The sequence below is a fragment of the Hippocampus zosterae genome, chromosome 12, assembly GCF_025434085.1.
Source record: "Hippocampus zosterae strain Florida chromosome 12, ASM2543408v3, whole genome shotgun sequence".
NCBI classification, from domain to species: Eukaryota; Metazoa; Chordata; class Actinopteri; order Syngnathiformes; family Syngnathidae; genus Hippocampus; species Hippocampus zosterae.
Window position 1 is genome coordinate 6,832,574 of NC_067462.1, and position 21,716 is coordinate 6,854,289.

At 42.4% G+C, this 21,716-nt stretch overlaps 3 protein-coding genes across 6 annotated transcripts; all 3 read left to right on the plus strand.

Moving 5' to 3' along the window:
* Window positions 1-662: 662 nt before the first annotated feature.
* On the plus strand, window positions 663-6,323 carry katnal1 (katanin p60 subunit A-like 1). Of its 2 annotated transcripts, none has more exons than XM_052083096.1 (11): window positions 663-795; window positions 2,214-2,387; window positions 2,453-2,613; window positions 3,660-3,825; window positions 3,916-4,025; window positions 4,106-4,211; window positions 4,541-4,699; window positions 4,787-4,913; window positions 5,032-5,166; window positions 5,434-5,560; window positions 5,641-6,323. In XM_052083096.1, exons 2-11 carry the CDS (start codon window positions 2,226-2,228, stop codon window positions 5,837-5,839), a joined length of 1,452 nt encoding a protein of 483 aa, XP_051939056.1. In that variant the 5' UTR covers window positions 663-795; window positions 2,214-2,225; the 3' UTR covers window positions 5,840-6,323. The 2 variants fall into 2 exon arrangements, with proteins under 2 accessions (XP_051939056.1, XP_051939055.1); XM_052083095.1 differs by lacking the exon at window positions 663-795 and adding an exon at window positions 852-1,044.
* A 446-nt stretch (window positions 6,324-6,769) lies between these two features.
* Window positions 6,770-9,511, plus strand: LOC127612159 (mid1-interacting protein 1-B-like). 3 transcript variants are annotated; one of them, XM_052083103.1, is made up of 2 exons: window positions 6,770-7,052; window positions 8,627-9,511. In XM_052083103.1, the coding sequence occupies exon 2, from the start codon at window positions 8,683-8,685 to the stop codon at window positions 9,121-9,123; it is 441 nt and encodes a 146-aa protein (XP_051939063.1). In that variant the 5' UTR covers window positions 6,770-7,052; window positions 8,627-8,682; the 3' UTR covers window positions 9,124-9,511. The 3 variants fall into 3 exon arrangements, with proteins under 3 accessions (XP_051939063.1, XP_051939062.1, XP_051939060.1); XM_052083102.1 differs by having other exon boundaries at window positions 6,770-6,966; XM_052083100.1 differs by having other exon boundaries at window positions 6,772-6,966; window positions 8,522-9,511.
* A 1,197-nt stretch (window positions 9,512-10,708) lies between these two features.
* tspan7b (tetraspanin 7b) lies at window positions 10,709-20,956 on the plus strand. Its single transcript, XM_052083098.1, has 8 exons — window positions 10,709-10,876; window positions 16,501-16,689; window positions 17,235-17,309; window positions 17,400-17,495; window positions 18,208-18,363; window positions 18,506-18,589; window positions 18,756-18,841; window positions 18,932-20,956. The coding sequence occupies exons 1-7, from the start codon at window positions 10,811-10,813 to the stop codon at window positions 18,822-18,824; spliced, it is 735 nt and encodes a 244-aa protein (XP_051939058.1). The 5' UTR covers window positions 10,709-10,810; the 3' UTR covers window positions 18,825-18,841; window positions 18,932-20,956.
* Window positions 20,957-21,716: the final 760 nt, after the last annotated feature.

Genomic DNA, 21,716 nt, shown 5'->3' on the forward strand with positions numbered 1-21,716 from the left:
TCATGTGTACCGATTGTGTGAAGGGCTACCAAATTGATACACGTCTGAAATAACATATTTGTCCAAAATACCTTCAATAATATGAGGATGGGTTATTTTTAATACTTGATGATTTAAATTGTCAGACTTTGATCGTGTTTCGAAATGTCTCACAGTACTGCCAATGTTTGCATTTTTAAATCATAATTTCTACTAGCAAATCACAATGTCCAGGCACTGGCGGGCTACTCAAGTGGTCTTCACGGGCTACCTGGTGCCCGCGGGCACCATGTTGGTGACCACTGATATATACTATATAGAGAGATCTAATATAGATATAGAGAACACAGTTTAATAAATACATTTCTAAGTTATCAAAAATTATATGTTTTACCACGATAGTACGTTTACTGTTAATATTTTTACTAAAAAAACGTTATGACAGTCGGGCATCTGGTGCAGCCTGCCAAACGCTGACATTCTTAATGTTGCATTCAATTAACCTCCGATCTTTTGTGCTATACGTCGTCGAAACTATATTTTAGGATATTTAAAGGAAATTGTTCGACATTATTTACAGTAGACTTTTGACACCATAGTGATTAGTGAGCATAATATAAAATAGAGCATTTTTTGTGTTTTGATGTGCTACGATAACAAGATTTGTTACATTTACGTACGATGATACAGTATTTGAATGCAGCACTGTAATCGCGCCATCTGTATTCCTTACCAGGCGTCTCCGCGGCCATGGTAACACTTCATAGCGGACCTCCGATTGAAAAGGACGCCGCAAACATATGATTTTTAACGTAGGTATGACGACTATTTCCATGTTGCTTTTGTTGTCAACACTACCAATAGTCGCCTCGTAGTCTCTATTGTTGCTGGTGTTCGTTCTTACCAACGACGAGGGATGTCTCTCGTTTTTTTTTTCCCAATCGCCACCCGGTTTGTTGTCTTCGTGGCCTGGAGGCGATGCTTTGAGCAACCGCTAGCCGGATTACAATGATTGTGGACTAAATGAAGTGGATAAAAGGCGATCGGATTGAGGAGGGCGAACAGGTGCATGCATGCGGTGTTAAAATGGTTTGGTTACGTTATCAGGCTGGAAAATATATGCGGCTTTTCACCACCACAAAGCACCACAATAATCAAAAAAGGGAGCATTTCTACATCGATCGTATTTATTGTCCAGAGTGGATAACATTTGTAAGCATTTTTTTAATTGGTTTTAATGCAGCTCTTGAGTTGTATTGGTTCCCAAGGGGAGTGAGTAGGGGCCAGTGGCGCCTGGCCAATACATGGTGTTAGCTTGCCACTCAACACATGATGAAATTAAAATGAATGAGAAAGATAAACACATTTCCAAATCAATGTAGCCGATATCTATTTTTTAGATGAGCAGGATAAAATGATCGTTTCTAAAAAATTGTAGATGCACAGATGGGCCTCTTTACAACGAGCGACAGGAACATGTTTGGGCATCGAATGTTGCAAATTATTGACATTTTCTAGAGCTCCTGCCAGTAATGGGCCTTCAGAATTGTCAACTTTCGCTCCCCATAATTGACGCTGTGGTGTGTTTTGCGGAGTACGCACATATCGATTGTGTTCTTGGGATAACCAACAGCAAAAACACATTATTTGCACCAGGACTGACCTGTAAGAGGCGGCACCCGTAGAAAGTGCAAAGAAGATGATGTAGCGGTAGAAGAAGAAGAAATAAAGGAAGCTAGGCTGACTGTGAATTTATTTGGTATCTTCTCCTTCTCATTTATCATTGTGGTGAATGACTTGTGAGAAACGTAATACAAATACTCACCACAACCAGTTGCTTCTGTCTTTTTGAAGTCTGGCAAAGCCATGAGCTCCAGGTGCCGTCCTAATTGGCTGCTGTTCAGTTTCATGTCACAATCACAGTTCTGGAACACTCTTGTAAATATTGATCATGTTAACCATTTACAGTTGTCAGCCCTGAACGCTTTCTGAGCACATCAGGGAGGAAACATCGCTCTCACACAAGATAATCACTCAGCTACTTTAATCTGGCCCAATTGTTATGTGTGGACAGCACTTGAGACAATCAATTAGTTGAACGTATGCTATTTTTTAACCTCACTTCCTTCAAAACGTGATTGATTAGCATCACTTCCCAACAAAACAGCAATAATGTACCCATCGATAATACCGACCACTGAATCAGTGTTCTTCTCATTTTCTTTGTCTCCTAGCTGCCATGCGCCATGAATTTGTCTGAGATCTATGACAACGCCAAAAAGGGTCGCGAGTATGCTTTGCTGGGCAACTACGACTCATCCAGCGTGTACTACCAGGGTGTGCTACAGCAGATCAACAAGCACTGCCAGGCACTCAAGGACCCGGCGCTTAAAGTCCGGTGGCAGCAGGTGGGGGGTGCTTTGTTTCACGATGCCATTTCAAATCAACTCATCAGAGTTCTCCGTTTGGTCAGGTGAAGCAGGAGCTGGCCGAGGAGTGGGAGCAGATTAAGAGTATCGTGGCCGTGCTGGACGCCTTCAAGACCGAGAGGCCAGTGACCGTACCTGTCCCTCAATCGGGGGGCGGCGCCGCTGACCCAGCAGCGTGGCCGCCCCCCATGCCTGCGGAACACAGGTGAATATAAAGTGCTGTGCAAAACGTTGTGTGCCATTAGTTGTTTGAGTTACGCTGGACGGTAGGATATGATTTCTGTCTCAGGGTGAATTTTCACTTCATGGTTCAAATTTTGATATGTATCATGTCTAATAAATAGGAAAAAAAACTACAGACAGTCAAGATATCAACAGATCGGAATCAGGCGTCTTCCAAATAACAGGCTTTGTGTGCGCAGTGTAAACGCACAGATCGCATATACAGTCTTTCTCCACTGTGGTGCGGTTCACAAATCGGGTTTTCTGAGCAATTTTTTTTTTATTAATTGTAATTCAAATTACAGGTCAAAAGGTCAGGTGAGTAAAATATGCTCCAATCTTCCAACTGATTACAGATTTGGATTTGTGGTGAACTTCCGTTCTAAACTTAGCCGTTTTGTGAAGATTGACCCACAAGTTCCTGAGACAGGGGCGGCCCGGTAGTCCAGTGGTTATCATGTCGGCTTCACAGTGCGGAGGTACCGGGTTCGATTCCAGCTCCGGCCTCCCTGTGTGGAGTTTGCAGGTTCTCCCCGGGCCTGCGTGGGTTTTCTCCGGGAGCTCCTGTTTCCTCCCACATTCCAAAAACATGTGTGGAAGGCTGATTGAACACTCTAAATTGTCCCTCGGTGTGAATGTGAGCGTGGATGGTTGTTAGTCTCTGTGTGCCCTGCGATTGGCTGGCAATCGGTTCAGGGTGTGCCCTGCCTACTGCCCAAAGACGGCTGGGATAGGCTCCAGCACCCCCCGTGACCCTAGTGAGGATCAAGCGGTTCGGAAAATGGATGGGTTCCTGAAACATAACGGTTCAAAATAGAGGTGGCCACGCCCCTTTTTGCAGAAAATGTCAAATATTCAGGACGTGGCTTTCAACCCGCTGCTCAGATTGCCCTAAAATTTTGGATTTAGTGCTGTGCTATCACTATCAACAAATACAGCAAGTTTTGTTAAATAAAAATCCGCTTGGTTAAACCCACCGAGTGATTCGGCATGGAATGACATGTGATGTAATTTACTTCCACTCTGGAGGAATCCTGTGGCAATGAAGCGTCCAAGCAGCGGAGTGAAGCAGCAGAAGAAAGACTCGCCTGGTCCGCATCATCGAGGCGAAGGACAAGAAGGTCGCGGGCAGGCCAAAACCAAAGCAGAACGGCCGGGAGCCAGAGACGCCCGCAACATGAAATCTAACGATGAGGTTCGTTTGAAAGTGTCGGAACAATTTGGGAGTCGCTCGGTCACAAACTATTGTCGGTACGCTAACGCCTGTCCATTATTTACTCGTAAGGGAAAGAAAGGTGAGAAAGAGCAGAAAAAGTTTGATAGCGCAGGACATGACAGTGACCTGGTCGAGTCACTCGAGCGAGACATTGTGTCGCGCAACCTGAATGTACACTGGTATGAAGACGCACACACAGACACCACAATGCCCCCCCCCCCACCACCCCTTATTGCTGACAACTGAATTCTTTGGGAAGGAATGACATTGCCGATCTGGAGGACGCTAAGAAGCTGCTAAGAGAAGCTGTCGTGCTGCCCATGTGGATGCCTGACTTCTTCAAGGGCATTCGACGGCCCTGGAAGGTACACACACACGCACATAATCCTGTTTGCGATGTGAATAGCAAAGTGGGTGACCGACACCGAACCCAAAAGGGTTTGCAATTGCCCATAAATGCCACAATATGGTGAAAAGACACTTTTTTAAATTTAAGACAATGTTATGGCCTGCTTTAATATTACCTGCTTCTCATCAATTTGAGTGGTTTTTTTTTTGGTTCCCCTAACTGTACGACTTTTTCATGCAACACTGCAATTTTGTTCAGCAAAGTATGTATGTCGAGAATGGCATCATGTTTTTTAAAATTTTTCATTAGAAGCTGTTTAATCTCTAGAATTGTTCATTGTCACAGGGCGTGCTAATGGTCGGCCCACCGGGTACAGGCAAGACCATGTTAGCCAAAGCTGTGGCGACAGAATGCGGGATGACTTTCTTCAACATGTCCTCTTCCACTCTGACTTCCAAATACAGAGGCGAGTCGGAGAAACTCATCCGTCTGCTCTTTGAAATGGTACAACATTGCATGTATGTTACTTGGCACGATTTCTAATGAACTCGAATGCAATTCAAAACAATGATTTGGGCGATTTGGTACCAGGCCCGCTTCTACGCGCCGACGACCATCTTCATAGATGAGATCGACTCCATCTGTAGCAGAAGAGGAACGTCCAATGAACACGAAGCCAGTCGCAGAGTCAAATCTGAGCTTCTGATTCAAATGGACGGTAATTTATTTATTTTTTTTACATTTCACTCGGGATCTACAAATTTTACGTGATTTCCGATCACGTGATCGGATCCCGACATTTCAGCCGATATGATCTTCCCGTTTCAATGCTCCAGGGGTGGGTGGTACCCAGGACAATGACGACCCTTCAAAGATGGTCATGGTCCTCGCTGCAACCAACTTCCCATGGGACATTGATGAGGCGTTGCGCCGACGTCTGGAGAAGCGGATCTACATCCCTTTGCCAACAGGTGACCTCGCACCCGCCAATGTTTTAAATGCCACAAAGGACCTATTGTTCCTGTTAAAAAAAAAAAAAACATTCTTCCAGCACAGTGTGGTATTCATTTATACAGAAGGAAAGGCACAAAAGTCCCCATATTTTATATCGTGCATGAAAGAATGCTTCCATTAGGGAACTGAAACTCCAAAGGTGTAAAATTGCAGTTTCAACTTACTCACCTAATTTCCTGATGTGTGCCATCTTTAATTTTGCTTTTTTTGTTAACACTGTGCAGCTGTGGGTCGGGTGGAGCTTCTTAAGATCAACCTGCGGGAAGTGGATTTGGCCGCCGACGTGGACCTGGACCTTATCGCTGAAAAAACTGAGGGCTACTCTGGAGCCGACATCACCAACGTCTGCAGGTTTGTACACAGTACGTTTGTCAGAGAACGTCGACGAATTCCTCGGCAAACTCAACCATCTTGTTCATCATTTCTCGCAGGGATGCTTCCATGATGGCTATGCGGCGGCGAATCCAAGGTCTGAGCCCCGAGGAGATCCGAGCCCTTTCCAAAGAAGAGCTCCAGATGCCCGTGATGATGGAGGACTTCACGCTCACACTCAAGAAGATCTCCAAGTCTGTCTCAGCTTCAGACCTGGAAAGATACAAAGCCTGGATGTCTGAGTTTGGTTCAGGGTGAAGCGCTTTTTACAAAGGGGTGATCATTGGACAAAAGTTGACTGACCTCTAATCTTAATGTCAAATATGCCTGATGAATATGCAACAGTGGTTGAGGCACAATCCATTCACGTCATACTTTTTTTAAAAATGATGAGAGCGACAAATGTATTGAAAAAGACTCAACCGCTTCCGTTACCAACTTCAAATGGGCATTTGACTTTGGGGACAATTAACTGTAACAATGGATTCATGCCTTTAAATAAAATATCTGCCTAACGCAGACAAACTTTTACACATTTCCCATGTCTGTAACTGAATGGGGGTGCAAATTTGGCCAGGCAACGTTCCTCCTTTCGAGGTTTGAGCCAAGTTGTAACAATGGCCTGTGTCAGGGAAGACAGAACCAGGGTCTGACAGTTTAAAGTACAGATTCTACTGTGTTGTCTGAACTTTTAATTTGTTGTTGAGGTGTGCTGAAATCCAATAAATGAACTGATGCCATTAATTACGTCGTAAAATTGTTTGTGTTTTCTATTTAAGGCCTTAAATGCCATCCCAATTCCAAATTTCGGCCTTTGAATTTGATGCAGCGCAGTGTGGTATTTACTTCCATGGGCTCTCTCAGGTATAATGTGAAAGAATCACAAAATTAAATAGTGAAAAAAATATATATATCACGGAAGAGAGTATACGTTACTGTATGTTAAGGTTTTCCATTAAGGTGATATTTTGAGAACTAAGTATTTTTTTAAAGTGGTACTTAGTGTTAAAAGTTTGGGAACCAATGGTTTTAACAAACTTGCTAGTGCTAAAAAAAAAATATATAGTTTGCTACCTTAGCGAGGCCCTTTATACCCCGATAGTGTCGTGTTTTCAAAGACCATGTTTTGTCTTTGTATTTTTTATTTCCTTTCTGCTTTAGAAAGTACAGTACGCGCAGCTACTTTTACCGAACTTCACGACTCGTTGCTAGCCAAAATGGTGCTCGCAGGTGCGCATGCTCAGTTCAGTTGAAAACGTTCGGTCCACCTTCTTTGAACGTCCTCCTTGATAAAACGTGACTATTGAGTTGGAGCGCTATCCGGCGTTGACGGAGCGAACGTTCGTAAAACGTACACCTCCACACGAAATATCAACGTTTAAAGGGTGAGTTAATTATCATTTTCCTGAACTGGACGCAACCGACCCTCGAGTGACCAAGGTGCGGTTTTGTCCGTCACCTTGGCGACAAGGTTGGTCAATACATTCACCATAAATCATCTTAGTGGTGTACAAAACTCTGGGTTGAGTTCCCAGAACCGGTTAGTTATCGCTCTTATATGAATATCCACTGGTTAAACATATTAAATGATTGTATGCGGTCGGATTTGAGGGATTGTAAAAATGCAAAGGTTTCGGGTCACAATTGGCTAAATTGAATCAGGTGTGAAGGTGCATGACTTCAACTTAGCTCCCGAGATGTTAATTTGACCAATGTTTTGAGAAAAAAAATAGACCCCAAGCTTTACACATGCTAAATTGTATTTCCATCCCCCCCAAAAAATCAATAATGCTTTTAATATTTCCACAAATGTGCTTCAATTATGTAATGTTGGTAAATTTCACCCCCCCCCCCCCCCCCAACACACACACACAAATCTCCACCCTTGGTTATTTCACATTTGTGCTGTAATATTCGTGTAAATTAGAGACCAATCTAAAGTGTAGAGAATTGTTTCCTCGCTTTGACAATACAATGTTAATGGGTGAACGAAACGTGTCATAACGTCAAAGCAATAAAGGGTTTCTTTATGTCCATTTAAGAAAGCAAATGGTAATCAAACAACAAAGTGGGGAAAACTTTTGCTTTGTGTCAAAAATGTATCATCCGCAAAGAGGGTCTTGAGTTTGGGAAGCAAAGTTTCCTCGTGTGTTGTTGTAGCACTTAAGTTTGTTGGCTTTTTTTTTCTTTTAAGGGAAAAACAAAAACGTTCTTCTTACTGTCCCACTTTATATATGAAGAAGGTTCGTTGTTTTTGGTTTTCAATTTTGGCCAAGTATTTTCATTTTGGTGCATCTCACGTTAGTCACATAACACAAAGTTTATCCTTCTAAATGTACATGATTGTTTCCTTAAAATGACATTTACTGCTAATGTGCCTTTTTTCTTGTTACATGACTTTTTTTTGTACTGTTAACACTTTGTGGTAATCCAGCCGTCTCGTATTTCGACTTAATTCTCGCTTTTATTGCTTTTTCCTCAAATTACTTTTTTCTCCTTTAAAATGGGCAATTTGTTCATGAACCATGAAAGCATCATTACGTAACATATAACACTAATAATCTAGCAGTTGCTACTTTTATCCTCCAAATACATTTTATTCTGGTGTTACTTTTTTTTTTATTCTTGCAATTACATTTTTCCCTCTTAAAAAATTGACATGATTATTCTCCAAGCATTACAAATTCTTCTTATTGTGGGGGGGGGGGGCATATAATCTGACTGTAGAGGGGTCCAGTCCTTGCGTACCATTTGTACCCTTAAAAATGTCTCCGTGTACTCTACTGTCATAAACCAAGAACACTCACATTCTTGTAATATTTCAACTTTATTCTTACAATTCCTACTTGGCCTCGTAAAATCAAATATTTTAATCTTATTACATATTCATGACAAGTTTTTCCTGGTGATTACCATCCATTCCTTTCTTGGCCATTTTAGGCGGCTTGGGGTCTGCTTCAACTTTGGTGTGACCACCGAGACCAATTTTTTAAGCACTTATAATCTTACTTGGACTCCCATCTGAAGGCAAAATCTTTTTCCAAGTGAAGGAAAGCCAGAACTCGACACTCCAGTTCCAGACCGAAGACTGTCCAATCATCATGATGCATCCCAAGAAGAAAAACTCCATCATGAGCTGCATGAACGGCTTCATCGGTGCGGTGAATAACATGGACCAGACCGTCATGGTGCCCAACCTGCTGAGGGACATCCCGCTGGACCGTCACGCGGAGATGAGCCATTTCAAGTCAGACCTGGACGAGGGCGACTTGTACGCCTCCTACCACCTGCTCAAGACCCTGCGCGGCAACATCGAGTGGGGTGTAAAAGCTGCTGAGGACAAGAGGCTCACCCGAAACAACTCCTTGTCCTCCACATCATCATCATCATCTTCATCATCATCATCAGAAATGGATGAAGAGGATGACAACATTGAGAAGCAGTTCCAGTACCACCTCACCGGCCTCCAGGGGGTCCTGTCCAAGCTCACCGTGCAGGCTAACTCTCTCACCAGCTACTACAAGCAAAGGGTCGGCATATAAGAAACCCTCCAAAAAAAAGAAATTCCTCCTGCTCATGTTAATATTGAGGTGCTCGACTTCTACATGGCGTCAGTCCACTGTCGATGTCACGATACTGCTTAATGCATGTGTACACTCACACACTCGGCCCTATAAGATTTCGATCACAATTTTGTTGTTGTTTTTCACTGATGCACTAAGGCGAAGCACATTTTCATTGGATTTTGATTGAATTCCCTTTCTAATTAAATGGTCTTGCTTTGTACTTGCACTTTGTAGAAGAAAATGGTGATAATCAGCTCTTATTTTTACTATATGAAATTGTAACCTGCGCTATTTGATGCTGGTATCATTCTTTGTACTCATGATTGTCAACAAAATTGTATTTTAATAAAATTGCAACTTTTTTTCTCGTTGGGCCTTTTTGTGTGCAATGGTTGTTGAAATGTACCACTTTTTTGTAAAACAGACTTTATTATTTTAAAAAAAACATAGGTTTCTAAGTAGACTAAGAACTTAATTCTTGAAAAATTAGTGCTTTGTCTTTTAAAATAACTACATGTCAATTCCCTACAGTCCCAATATTTACATCTCAATTCTCTGAAAAAATACTACTTTTGAAGTCTATCCTTTTCCGCCTAAATACAGGTATTCTCATCTACAACCTTATTTGGGAGTATTCTCTCATATGCTTAGCTCAGAAAATGTTCACAATCCTGGCCTACACGTTCTCACTCAATGGTGCTCTCCGTCTGCGTGACTTTGTGTGAAATGAGAAGTGATAGAAGTACCTATCATTAGCAGTGCGATAACTGACATTTAGAAACGATTAAGCAGCCTCAATTACCTGATGATATAAATTGAGACTGATGTCAGGAACAGAATGTTAATGGCCATCTCCCAAAGCCAATGATGACACGTCTCAATGAGGCTATCAATCACAACACTGTACGGTATGTGTTTTTAACAGTCATAAGAAAATATTTTATTTGCCTGCACAAAATGATGTCTTTAAAAATACAGCTTTTTTTTGGTACCATTTTTGTTCACTCGCTAATATAGTAACAGTCTTTCTGCAGACAGCTTGCTTAAATTCATCCAACAGTGTCTCCGCTGCTTGAAATCCAAAAGGATAGATAACCTAGTGGAAAACGAAAAATAAAGTGTTGAGATTGAGCACGGAAAATGTTTTCATTTGTTTTTCTTGGAAATCGCATTCTGGGTGTGTATCGGTGTTTCTTGAAGAATTACATCTCGTTAGGAAGTGTGTGATCCTCTGTGGCCTCCTGAATAGCGCTGGTGGAAAAATTGTCCCCTTCCATCATTGAAGTTGCCCATCCCTGGTCTATAATAAAACCCATTTTACTTAGTCCGTACGATTCGGTCAATAACAAATTCAATTAGAGTTGGGTTTAGTGTAATTGGAGAAAAGAGACTCCCATAAAGCCAAATTAATAGTAAGTTTGATGTAAATATTTTCATATTTAAAGAGCTGAAATTAGTCATTGCATTATTTGCTTTAACACAGCCCCCCGGCGCCCCCAAAAAACAAAAAACAGGAATTGAATGAGCCTCTCAGTTGTGCAGCTTCCGGTGAATGGTGGCGTGGCTGCGGACTCCCCCTGGCGGTTCTTGTGATGAAATGCACCCGTGACGCCGTGCGTGCTGCAGTCGTGTGTTTGTTTCCGCCGCCGTCAGCAGCGAAATCATGGAGACCAAACCAGTTATTACCTGCCTCAAGACCCTCCTCATCGTCTATTCCTTCGTCTTTTGGGTAAGTCAGTCCTCACCTCAAATGGGCGTCGACGTGTGCGTCTGGTGGATTTTTAAAGTGCGTGCGTGGTGGTGATGAGGATGAGGAGGGGGGGGGGGGGGGGGGTGATGATGATGGTGGGGCGGCTAATAGCTGCAGCATCACCGATTACTCGGATGTCGAAATGATCCACGGTCGTTCGCCTGACGCTTGCTGCGAAGCTCGGCCATAATTTGGGCATCAAACGGGCCCCTGGTCGCGAAACGTCATCGCCGCAACGGTTCTAGTCAACAAATGACGTTGTTGACGATCCAGGCCTGGTGTGCCAAGCCTCGGCCGCACTTTCGGTACATGCTCAAAATGGTGTGTGCATGTATGATGGAATGCACGAACTGTCCCTCAGAGGCACCCAATTACCATGCGTGGATGCCCCTGTGAAACGCGCGTTGCCATAGATACATGCGCAAAGCACGTATGTTACTATTAATACAGGATGCGTGATGAAATTAATAACACGCATGAAAGACTGCATCAAACGTGTAAGAAGCACACACGTAAAACCCATGCCGAGCAAGTGGTGATGCATGTAGAAATCACGTGACTCCATACATCTGTGATGTGTGCAAAATAGATGTTACGGGCATGTATGCAGTCGATGTGACTGTATGTATATGCAGGACAGTATGTGTGACTGTGGATATATATGTAAGATTTGATATGTAAAAAGAGATAAGGCAACTCCATCCATATCAAAAAAATGTTTATGCCCCGTTTAAATGCAAGGTTTTATGATGTCATGCTTCATTTTAGGTATGGCGGTAGTAGCAGCATACCGAGCGGTGTTGTTTTGCGCTACCAGTTACCTGTTGGACTCATGGCCGCAAAGTTCAACTTTTGTTTGGTTGGACGAACACATTTTCCCCACTTGCATCGGGGGAAAGTTCAAGTGTGGCCACGCTACTCCATAGCTCAGACCTATGAATATGATTGTTGTGAAGTGTTCTAAACAGCCAGTATTGCTCCAAAATTCTTGTAGCTCTTTCGTTGCAGTGGAAATTATTCTATACTATCTTTCTGACTGGTACATGTATCTTATTTTGGGTCTTAATCTTTGGAAATTATCTTGGGCACACTTGGCATTTGAACAGGGGTGTGCAGACTTTTTTTTTTAACCCTTTCACGCACCCTGTAACTTGATAACATGCTAAACTGTCCACTGTAGTAACCACTGTCCCCTGAAAGGGTTAAAACATCAATTTCTAAATCCAAGTAATCAATAGATAAATTGCTTGTTAAAATAATTGCCTGGTTGCAGCACTACTAGATATAAATATATCAAATATAAAACATTTATTTACAATATTATAACTGTAGACCATGTCGTGTTGCCATATTGTTGGATTTAACATATGGAACGCTGCAGTTTTTTTTAACCCAGGAGAACCCACGAGGTCAAATTTAGCCCCTATAAATTCTGCTACTCAAATGCTACCCTTAAATCCCAAAGGGTCAAATTTGGCCTTAATCCTAAATTAGGATTAAAGCATTGAATATTTCAAAAAGACATACAGTATATTTTGGTGTTCAGTGAACATATGGCAGTCATTTAATGTATAATTCATCATTTTCCAAAGAAGGATTCTTGGGTTCTCCAGGGTTGTTAAAGCCGTTAAAAATTTGCAGTTCTCGTCTGGCCGTTTATGCCATGCGAGTATGATGTAAGCATCAGCAACGAAGTCAATGCAAGACTCTTACTAGAAGTGAGAGCCACTATTTTGACTTATAGGGACTTGGTCTTCAGCATAGCATGGCTGAGACTTTGCTGGCCCCCATGCAGCCATGTGTCCGTGTCACCAAGCTTTTATATTTAGTCGGGTCGGACATTCACTCGGCGAGACCTCAGCGGCTTCGGGTTTCGCGTGCGTAGAGAGATCACTGTCAGCGGCTCGTTTTTCTGACCCCCCCTCCCGGAGGTCGAGGCTCGCCGAGCTTTTGAGGCCCCGACGCCGGGCTTCGCTTTTCACTGTCATCGGCTTGCAAATAATGTGTCGAGTGTGAATAGCTGGGCTTGTTATACGTCTCGCCCAGATGGAGCAGGTGGTGCGTCGTGTCCTCGCCAGCACATTTTGTCATCGCACCTCCCGCTTCTTTATTAGGAGGGAAGAAAGCTGACCTCCTTTAAACTCTCCGACCGAGGGGGCCCGCGTGGTGTTGAATTTCAAACAAAAGTGCAGCGGAGGGGGTGGTGGGGCGGGGGGTTGGGCAGAGAAGGGGGTGGCGTGGTGCGCGGCTCCCAAGCTGTTTGGAATTCACAAGGCGACATAACAAGTTGAGAAGCCCTCGTATCCTCTTGGAATTGATTTCCCGTTGGGCCTTGAAAATGAACGCTCCCAACAAGCCACTTGTGTGCAGCGCGGACAGGAAGCAGGAAACAATTTATCTGCAATCACCAAGGCCATAAACAGAACAACGAGAGCAGCAGCATCAAGAGAGACGATGCGCCCCCTCAGAGAATCGCCATTTATAGATGTAACAGCGAGAAAACTAATCCGCATGGAGCCATGCTTCTTGTTAACTCATTCACTCCCAATGACGTTTTTAAACGTCTTTTCAGACTTGGTCCAGAATTGGCTGGTACCGAATGAGTTAATTTGAGATTTTGCTTTGCGTCACATAGCACCTTGCCAATAAAGCCTAAACTGTCGGGATGGCCAATTGGCTGGCTACATTCAGTGATTATTGGTTGTATTCATCTTTACCCATAAAAAAAAAAGGAATAATAAAATTTATGAGCTCTTTTTTTGTGCCTGGCGCATTCGGTAAATAACAAGCTTAAGTAGACACTATTGCAACAATTGGTCGTCGGGTGCATAGTTCGCTCAGAAATGCCTCTCGTTTTCCACGGGGGAAACAATCGGATGGTCGGTATGTGGCAAAAACTAGTACCTGTAATAACCTCACTTCATAGACGCCGTCATACACATGACAGGGAACTTTTTGTTGCTAACCAAAACAGCAGCACCCACTGAAGCACGTTTACGCCGGCTGCAATGAAAATGTGGAGATTTGACTCATGTTGTTCCCCATGAAGCGGTTGGGAGAATGGATGGATGAACCTAAAAATGTCAAGACTTACCACAAAGACTTTTTTTTCTGACACAGTGGCAAAGATGATTATAGGCTATTTGGAGTTGGTGTGTTTGACGACGGTTAGCGTTCCAGTGGACTCTGACGCACGGTTACGCCATAATGTTGTGTGAATCAACATTTGTGGCCTGGGGACTTTTTTTTAAATTATTTTAAATTCTACCTTGACATGATGTGACTTGTGATGTCTTGCTAATGTTGTTGAAAATTCTAAAAACGCACGAAAAAATAGCAATAAGGCCACCCTAATACACAACTAGTTGTATTTCAACTGTCTGGTTGCACTTTGCTCTGTCTGGTTGGAGGCTTTATCGTCTTATCATGTCAACGCTCATCTGGAAGTCATTGTCCTTGTTTGCGCACGTGTGTTGATAAGAAAACATGCCTGCGTGGCTGTTTAACAGCTGTACAAACCCTTGTTATTTTCACCCCCGACCCTCTGAGATTGAAGTGCAATGATCCTTTTTTTTTTTTAATGGGGGTAAGGTGGGGGTCGGGTCGTTCAGCCAGATTCCCAGCATGCAGGCTGGAAGTCTGGCGTTCAAAACAACCTCCGGCGTTGGATGGTTTGTGTTCGTGCTCTGCCAACGGGGCAACAGTGTAAAACGGTGTCAGCGAGCTCCGACCCGCACGAACTACTTTGGATGGAAATGAAGGCGAGCGGCCCCTGCTAAGCCGCACGGGGCCAAGAGCAAATCTTGCGACACTACAACCCAGTGACACGTACTGCCTGCTCTTCTCATTAATTCTGTGCACAGCATTTACATGATCAAAAGTCCCGTAACAATAGTTGGCTTTTATTTGGCCCCCTAAATCCCCCTCCCCCTAAAATTGTTTCAACCTTTCTTTATATTTTTATGACGGTTAGTAATGTTACAGGGTTATTTAATACTTGGCCAGTACTGTTAATAAATCGCTTTTATGGTGGCTGGAACCAATTAACTTGATAATATTTTCTATGGGAAAAGGGTTCTCCATTAGAACAACTCGCAAATCAAATTGTGTTTCATTTGGGATGTTCCTCTCCCTTTTTGTGGCTTTATAGACCAGGTTGACCTACAGCCAAAAGGGAAACATTCCCAGGAAAGGACCTGCTACTGTTCCAGCCTCGCTGAATCATTTTCCATCAGAGCTGAGCTTGTTTTTTTTTTCTTTTTTCTTTCCTCTCTCCGTGGTTTGAGGGAGACATTTTGTACAGACGTCTTGCTGTCAGGTTGCGTTGACAGCGGGAAGGCAAGCTGCCTGCTCTTGGAAGGTTTAGGATGACGGCCCGCCGTCGCCCGGAGGCGGATCATCGTCGTCAGCGCTACCCCCCCTCCCCCCTCCCTCTCCCCCCCATCCACCGCTCCGTGCCGGAAAAGACGTTCCCAGCCGAGACACGCACGCCGGCGCTTCATTCAGCTGCCTCGCACAACGGCGTTCTTTTATCCGCTGCCTTCATTTGAAATGCTAAGAGCAGCGCAACAGGCGGAAGCGTCTCGCGACGGATCAAAGCAACGCCTTATGCGCCTCCATTCTCTTTCTCCGTTGTTCACGAAGCACGTGATCGCTATCCTGCACGCAGCATAAACGCATCCCCCGTCTCTAATTGCCCCCCTTTCTTGTTCCACCTTGATCCGCCTCCATGCTGCCCGTCTAGAGGGAATTGGGAGAAAAAAAAGCCGCTTCCCTTTCCTGCTCACGCCATCATTTTACGCTTTCGATTCCCCACCAAGTTGCTGCGGCACTTGAATATGGCGTGTTAAGGGCGCAACAAAAACAGATTTACATCGTAAAGGCGGTTTTGATTGAAAATATGCGAGGTGATTTTAATGTAAGCTTTTGTTATATTGTTAATTATTATCATTTTATGTTTGAGCATTACAGTATAGTGTTTCACGTTAAGGTTACTTAAATTATATTCTCTTTAATAATTACTTAAATAGGTTTATGTTGAGAGCGTCTGATTGGCTGAAGGAAAGCAGGAAGTGTTTTAGTAGCCGGAAGGAGGTGTTCTCGTTCGTAGTGCGGAGGCAGACGTTGAAAAATAAAAGCTAACTTCAAACGAAGTCCATCTCTTGTCCATTCTTAACGTCGAGCCATCCATTCCAAAACTACGAACCCCTCAACCTACATTAACATGGAACTGCCAATGTCGAGTAAATAGTTTGAACTGGGCTATGTCGTTCGAACGTACTGCAAAGCCGTTCGAACAGAATGCATTCAAACGACTTTATCAATACACATCTAGCGCGAACACAGCCACGAACCCATGTTCCATAAGCACCTGTATTTCGTAGTTAAAATCTTAAACACAAACTACCTTCACATGAGCTTCATCGATGGTATTAGCTAGCATACCCGCGTAAATAAGACGCTAGCACAAGCTGACATGATGTCGCGCATGGGTAAATATTTTTGTCTGTTGTTGTGCCAGGTGTCATGAGATTTTTGTTCATGTAAAATGGATGTCTCAATAACGGTTGGTAAACAATGCCTCATCCTGTCCCCTACTACAGATCACTGGCGCTATCCTGCTGGCAGTTGGAGTATGGGGCAAGTTGATGCTGGGCCCGTACATCTCGCTCATCGCTGACAACTCCACCAACGCTCCCTATGTGCTCATCGGCACCGGGACTGTCATTGTAGTTTTTGGCCTATATGGATGCTTTGCCACATGCAGAGGAAGCCCATGGATGTTGAAGCTGGTAAGAAGCTAACGATACCCTCCATGCATTGTGCCAGATTGAGACAAATTCCCTCTACCATCGCGGGAGTTACATAAGCAAGACAAATGGATAGTGAAAGTACTTGGGCTCGACTGATTATAGCCCCTCAAACATTGGCCAAAATAAAGGACCAAATGTTTCATCCAATCCAATAAACTTGAGCAAAAACGAGCTGAAATAATTCGTGTTTTCATTCTTCTCCTTTCAGATTCACACCAAAATAATGTGATGCCATCTAGTGGTTGACAGTGGGAGTACACCTAAAATGCATGAGAGGCAGGAACTGTCCCATTTTTTTAAAATCTGTGAAATACTGGGACCCAAAAACAAATCTGGAAGATAAGATGGAGAGGGAATTATAGCATTTCAAGTATTCACCGGTGTAGTATTGCACTGCATCTTCCGAAGAACTGTTTTTAATATTTCAATGTCACTACCCAAATTATCAGGAAGCGCTCAGAACTGAGCATTATCTTGCTGTACAGCGAGTGTTTCTCAGTCGTGTTCTTTCTCCCTCTGTGTAGTATGCCATGTTTCTGTCGCTGGTCTTCCTCGCCGAATTGGTGGCCGGGATTAGCGGATTTGTCTTTCGCCATGAGGTCAGCTTGCGCTTTATTCCAGCGCCAAAATCGAGAAAATGTCAATCCAAAGCCACTCGTGTTGTAATGTCGTTTTTGCACGTTTCGCAGATCAAGGGAACATTCCACAGGACGTACACCGACGCGGTCCTCAACTACAACTCTGAGGACGAGGCGAGCCGCGCTGTTGACAACCTGCAGAACAGAGTAAGCCTACACAAGACTGGTTTATAGGTGACGGGTGTTTTCAAAAGGATGCATGGTTGGACTTCATTTTAGTTTTAAGATCAGCACCGTGTGTTTGCTTGCAATTGATTCAATCAATTTTCTGCAAATCAAGGCAAATGAGCAGATGCGAATGTAAATATGCACTAAACACATTTTAAATAAAGCATTATGCACAGCTTAAACGATAACACGGGGTTTATAGAAAAATGAAAAAAATGTTTTAATTGAAAAAATATTTCACATGAATTCAATAACATTTGTACGGAAATTAAAAAAAATAAGTTTGTAAAGATTAAAACCGAATGTAATTAATTTAAAAGTGAAATAATATCAGAACTGCGAGAGAGGAACATTGCATTCATGATAGTCGTACCACACGGAGCACTACTGATCCCCTGGTAAATTTGTCTTTATAGTTATTTCAGGGTAAACTATGCGACTTAAACAAGGGTGTCTAACCCGGGTTCTCCAGGGGCCCCTATCTCCAGCATGTTTTGATGTCTCCCTCCTCCAATACAACACGCATGATTCAAATAATCAAGATCATTATCAGGCTTCTCAGACCTTACTGATGAGCTGATCATTTCAATCAGGTGAAAAAAATGACTAAACTCAAAACCAAAAAATAAAAATAGATAATCAATACACACTTTGAGATTTGATTGCAATTTGTGCGTATGCACCTTCGTAGCTGCGCTGCTGCGGCGTGTACAACTACACCAGCTGGTTCGGCAGTGTCTATTATCCGTCCAACGGCATTCCTGCCAGCTGTTGCGTGAACTCCTCGGACTGCAACCCTGGCGACCTCCGTAACGCAACTGTGGCCCCCAACAAAGTTTATCACCAGGTTAGCGCTGCGCTTGGGTATCATACACACACACACACACTCTGCATGAAAAGGTTTCACAGTTGTGTTGTTGACGTGTGTGCTGATGCGTATGTTTGTGTGTGCTTGTGTGTGTGTGTGGGGGGGTGTTGTTTCAATGTAGGGGTGCTACGAGCTGGTCACTTCGTTCATGGAAACCAACATGGCCATCATCGCAGGCGTCACCTTTGGCATCGCCTTCTCACAGGTAACGTGGACAAAATAAAAATGATTTTAATAAATACTCCTTTTTAAAGTTTTTGACTATTTTGATGTTTTATTGGAATGTACTTGGTAGAGAACAAACAGATTGGTTTTTTTTTGTGTGTGTGTGTGTGTGTGTGTGTGTGTGTGTGTGTGTGTGCGTATTTCAGCTTATTGGCATGTTGCTGGCCTGCTGCCTTTCCAGGATCATCACAGCCAACCAGTATGAGATGGTGTAACTGACGTCACATGGCAGGTGCGAATGGCGGGGTGGCTTTTAGAAAAAAAAAAAGAAATAAAATAAAAACGTCCCCTTTTTCCATTAATAATTCCATTGTCTTTACAGTGAGATGAAGAGAAGATTTAAAAAAAAAGACACCAAGACTACTTTCTTTCCTGAAATCATGTTGGAACTGTTCATTTTTCCCTCCCTCCGTCTTGCTGCCTGTACCGTGGACATCATGTACAACACGTAGGATCACATTAAGCCTCATTCCCACTCACCGCTCTGTGTGCCACACAACAACACATTGTCACACTGGCACTGACTGCACCGAAGGCTCGCTTTTTGCACACATTTGAGACTGTTTTAATAGATGGATGTAAAGTGTGTTTAAACGTCACGATTAATACGGGTACTGGACTCTTGTTTATTTCATTTATTTAGTCTGCTGTCAGACAGTAGGGGGTGCTGTTGCACTGCAGTCTCTTTTTCTTCCCCCACTCAATTTGTGAACGAAGCGCAGTTACGAATATTAGGACCACACTTCCAAGAAAATCAAACAGTGGTGAGGGGGAAAAATACTTTTAAAGTTTTTTTTAAATAAATTTGAAATAGGTGAAGTTAGATTCTTTTCAAGAATCAAAGTGATGACGTGAATGAGCAACACTTGCACACTGTAATGTTTTAGATTTTTATTGTCGTTACGGTTATATTCTGGTCAAGCATTTTGTTTTAAATAATTTTTTTGTGTGTTGGGAGTTTTTCCCTAATTTTAAGACTTTATTCTTGTAAAAGATTAATTAATAGGAATTTATCATACAAAATGACATATTTTCTTTCTCCTTAATATTAATTTAAAACACAAAAATCACGTATTATGACGATAATTAAATATAAAAAAAAATTCTCATTCAATTTCTGTCACGAAATTATTATAATTACGACTCCAAGGAATGTTACAATTTTATTTGCATAAAATAATTAGTTATTTTTTTCCTGGTAAAATTATTTTATTGAACTATATTTCACTAACTTTAATTAATTTACATTTACGACTTAATTCTTGATTACGAGAGTTTTTTTAATCAAGACATTTTAATCATCAATCAACATTTTTTTGGACTTCTCCAAGTTGTCACTTTTCTCTCAAATTAGGGCTTTTTATTTTGGTCCTAATTAATCTCCCAACCCTTCTCTCTAGCTTTAAAAAAAAATCTCCAAACGTTTTTTCCCCCTCCTATAATATTCTGACACTATATATATTCTGACATTATATATATTCTCATAATATCGAATCTTTGGTTTTAGCACAAAAATCATTACTTTTTCTGAATATTCTGATTTGAGTTTGTAATAATTGGACTTTATTCGCATAAAATTCTCACTTTTGTCGAAGCAAAATTCAGATTGTAACTTGTTCTGATACAGCATTTAAAATTTGTTCTCATGAAATAACACAATTTTCTCAGTTTCTTCCAATTTTATTCTCCAAAAGTGAAGATCTTTTTTTTGCTTCTTATGAAGCACTACGTTTCAATTGAACTTTGATCCTCAGAGTGACAGTGTCATGTGTGTGGCGCATCAACAACCCGCCGCTTTCATCATCATCATATCTGTAGATATGTACTGTAAATGTAATTTATAATAATAATAACGATGATGTAATGTTTAATTTGAATATGTTAATTGGCTGGGTTTAATCTGCTGTTTAGCCGTAAAGTATTTGTTTGTACTGACTAGTAATTAGTAGCTGCTGATGTTCTGATGTAGACTTTTAGTAGGATTTGGCATTACAGCTTCAACCAGTGATTCCTCCCACCCCTTCTTGATTTAGGGATTTTTAAAATCACTTCTCAGTAACTTTTTGACTGTATTTTTCTTGTTCTTTCAGTGGCTCTTGAGTTGTACTCTGCTGTAGTACCTTGCTTTGAGTACATGTATGCTCTTTTATCTTGTACATACTAAACAAAAACCACATACTAAACAAAAACCAACTGTAATGCCATCCAGCTTTCACATAGGGTCGCCACACACACACACACACACACGCACACACACGCACACTCTCACACTCCAAATCACCATACTGTCTAATACCAACAATGTCACCATCAGTGGTCTTATTATCAATAAACTGACAAAATGGAACATTTGTTCGTTCAAGATTGGTCATTGCTGTAATAATGTAATTTATGTTGAAGGATGACACTGAGAAGACTCATTATATGTAATTTCATTTTTAAAAACGTTCATGTAATGGTTGTTGGTATGTCCTTGGAAGTGAGGGTGTCACATTATTAATTTTTTCATCAAGTACTGCTTTGGTGACATAGTGCGGCATCTTGGGGTCAAGGAATTTAATTGAAGTGAGGGGGTGCGCTTCATTGAGTCAGGCTGCACCATCTTGTGGCATCTTATTCAATTAAAACCATTAAGCGTGGGGCCTGTCAACTGTGGATTTCGCTCTTCGCAGTGTTCTGTCCCTATAACACTGTATATACAGCTGTAGAAAAACTTAAGACGCCCAAAATAACAGCCTTCTTTGTGTTGTGCCCAAATTTGATTTTCTGCAACTAAATGCTCCAAATGACAAGGGAATTCCCTGTGACCATTCAAGTATACAAGTGCTGCTCAAATCATGTTAACAAGGAAATTGGTGGTGGGCCCGGGGTGTTTGAAATATCTACAGGACCGCAAAAAAAAGGAAAAAAAAAGAGATTTGGCAACCGGATGTAGGCCCCCCTCGGGCCACGAGTTCGACACGTGTCCTTGGGAGTCGAAGCAGGCGGCCGCGTGTAGTACCGCAGCCGTTCGCTTGAAGGCGCTGCGGCTTCAGGTGAAAACGTAACGTACGACTGAGCGCGAGTAAGGGAGAGAGGAAGAGAGCGAAGCGAGGGAGACGCTGCGC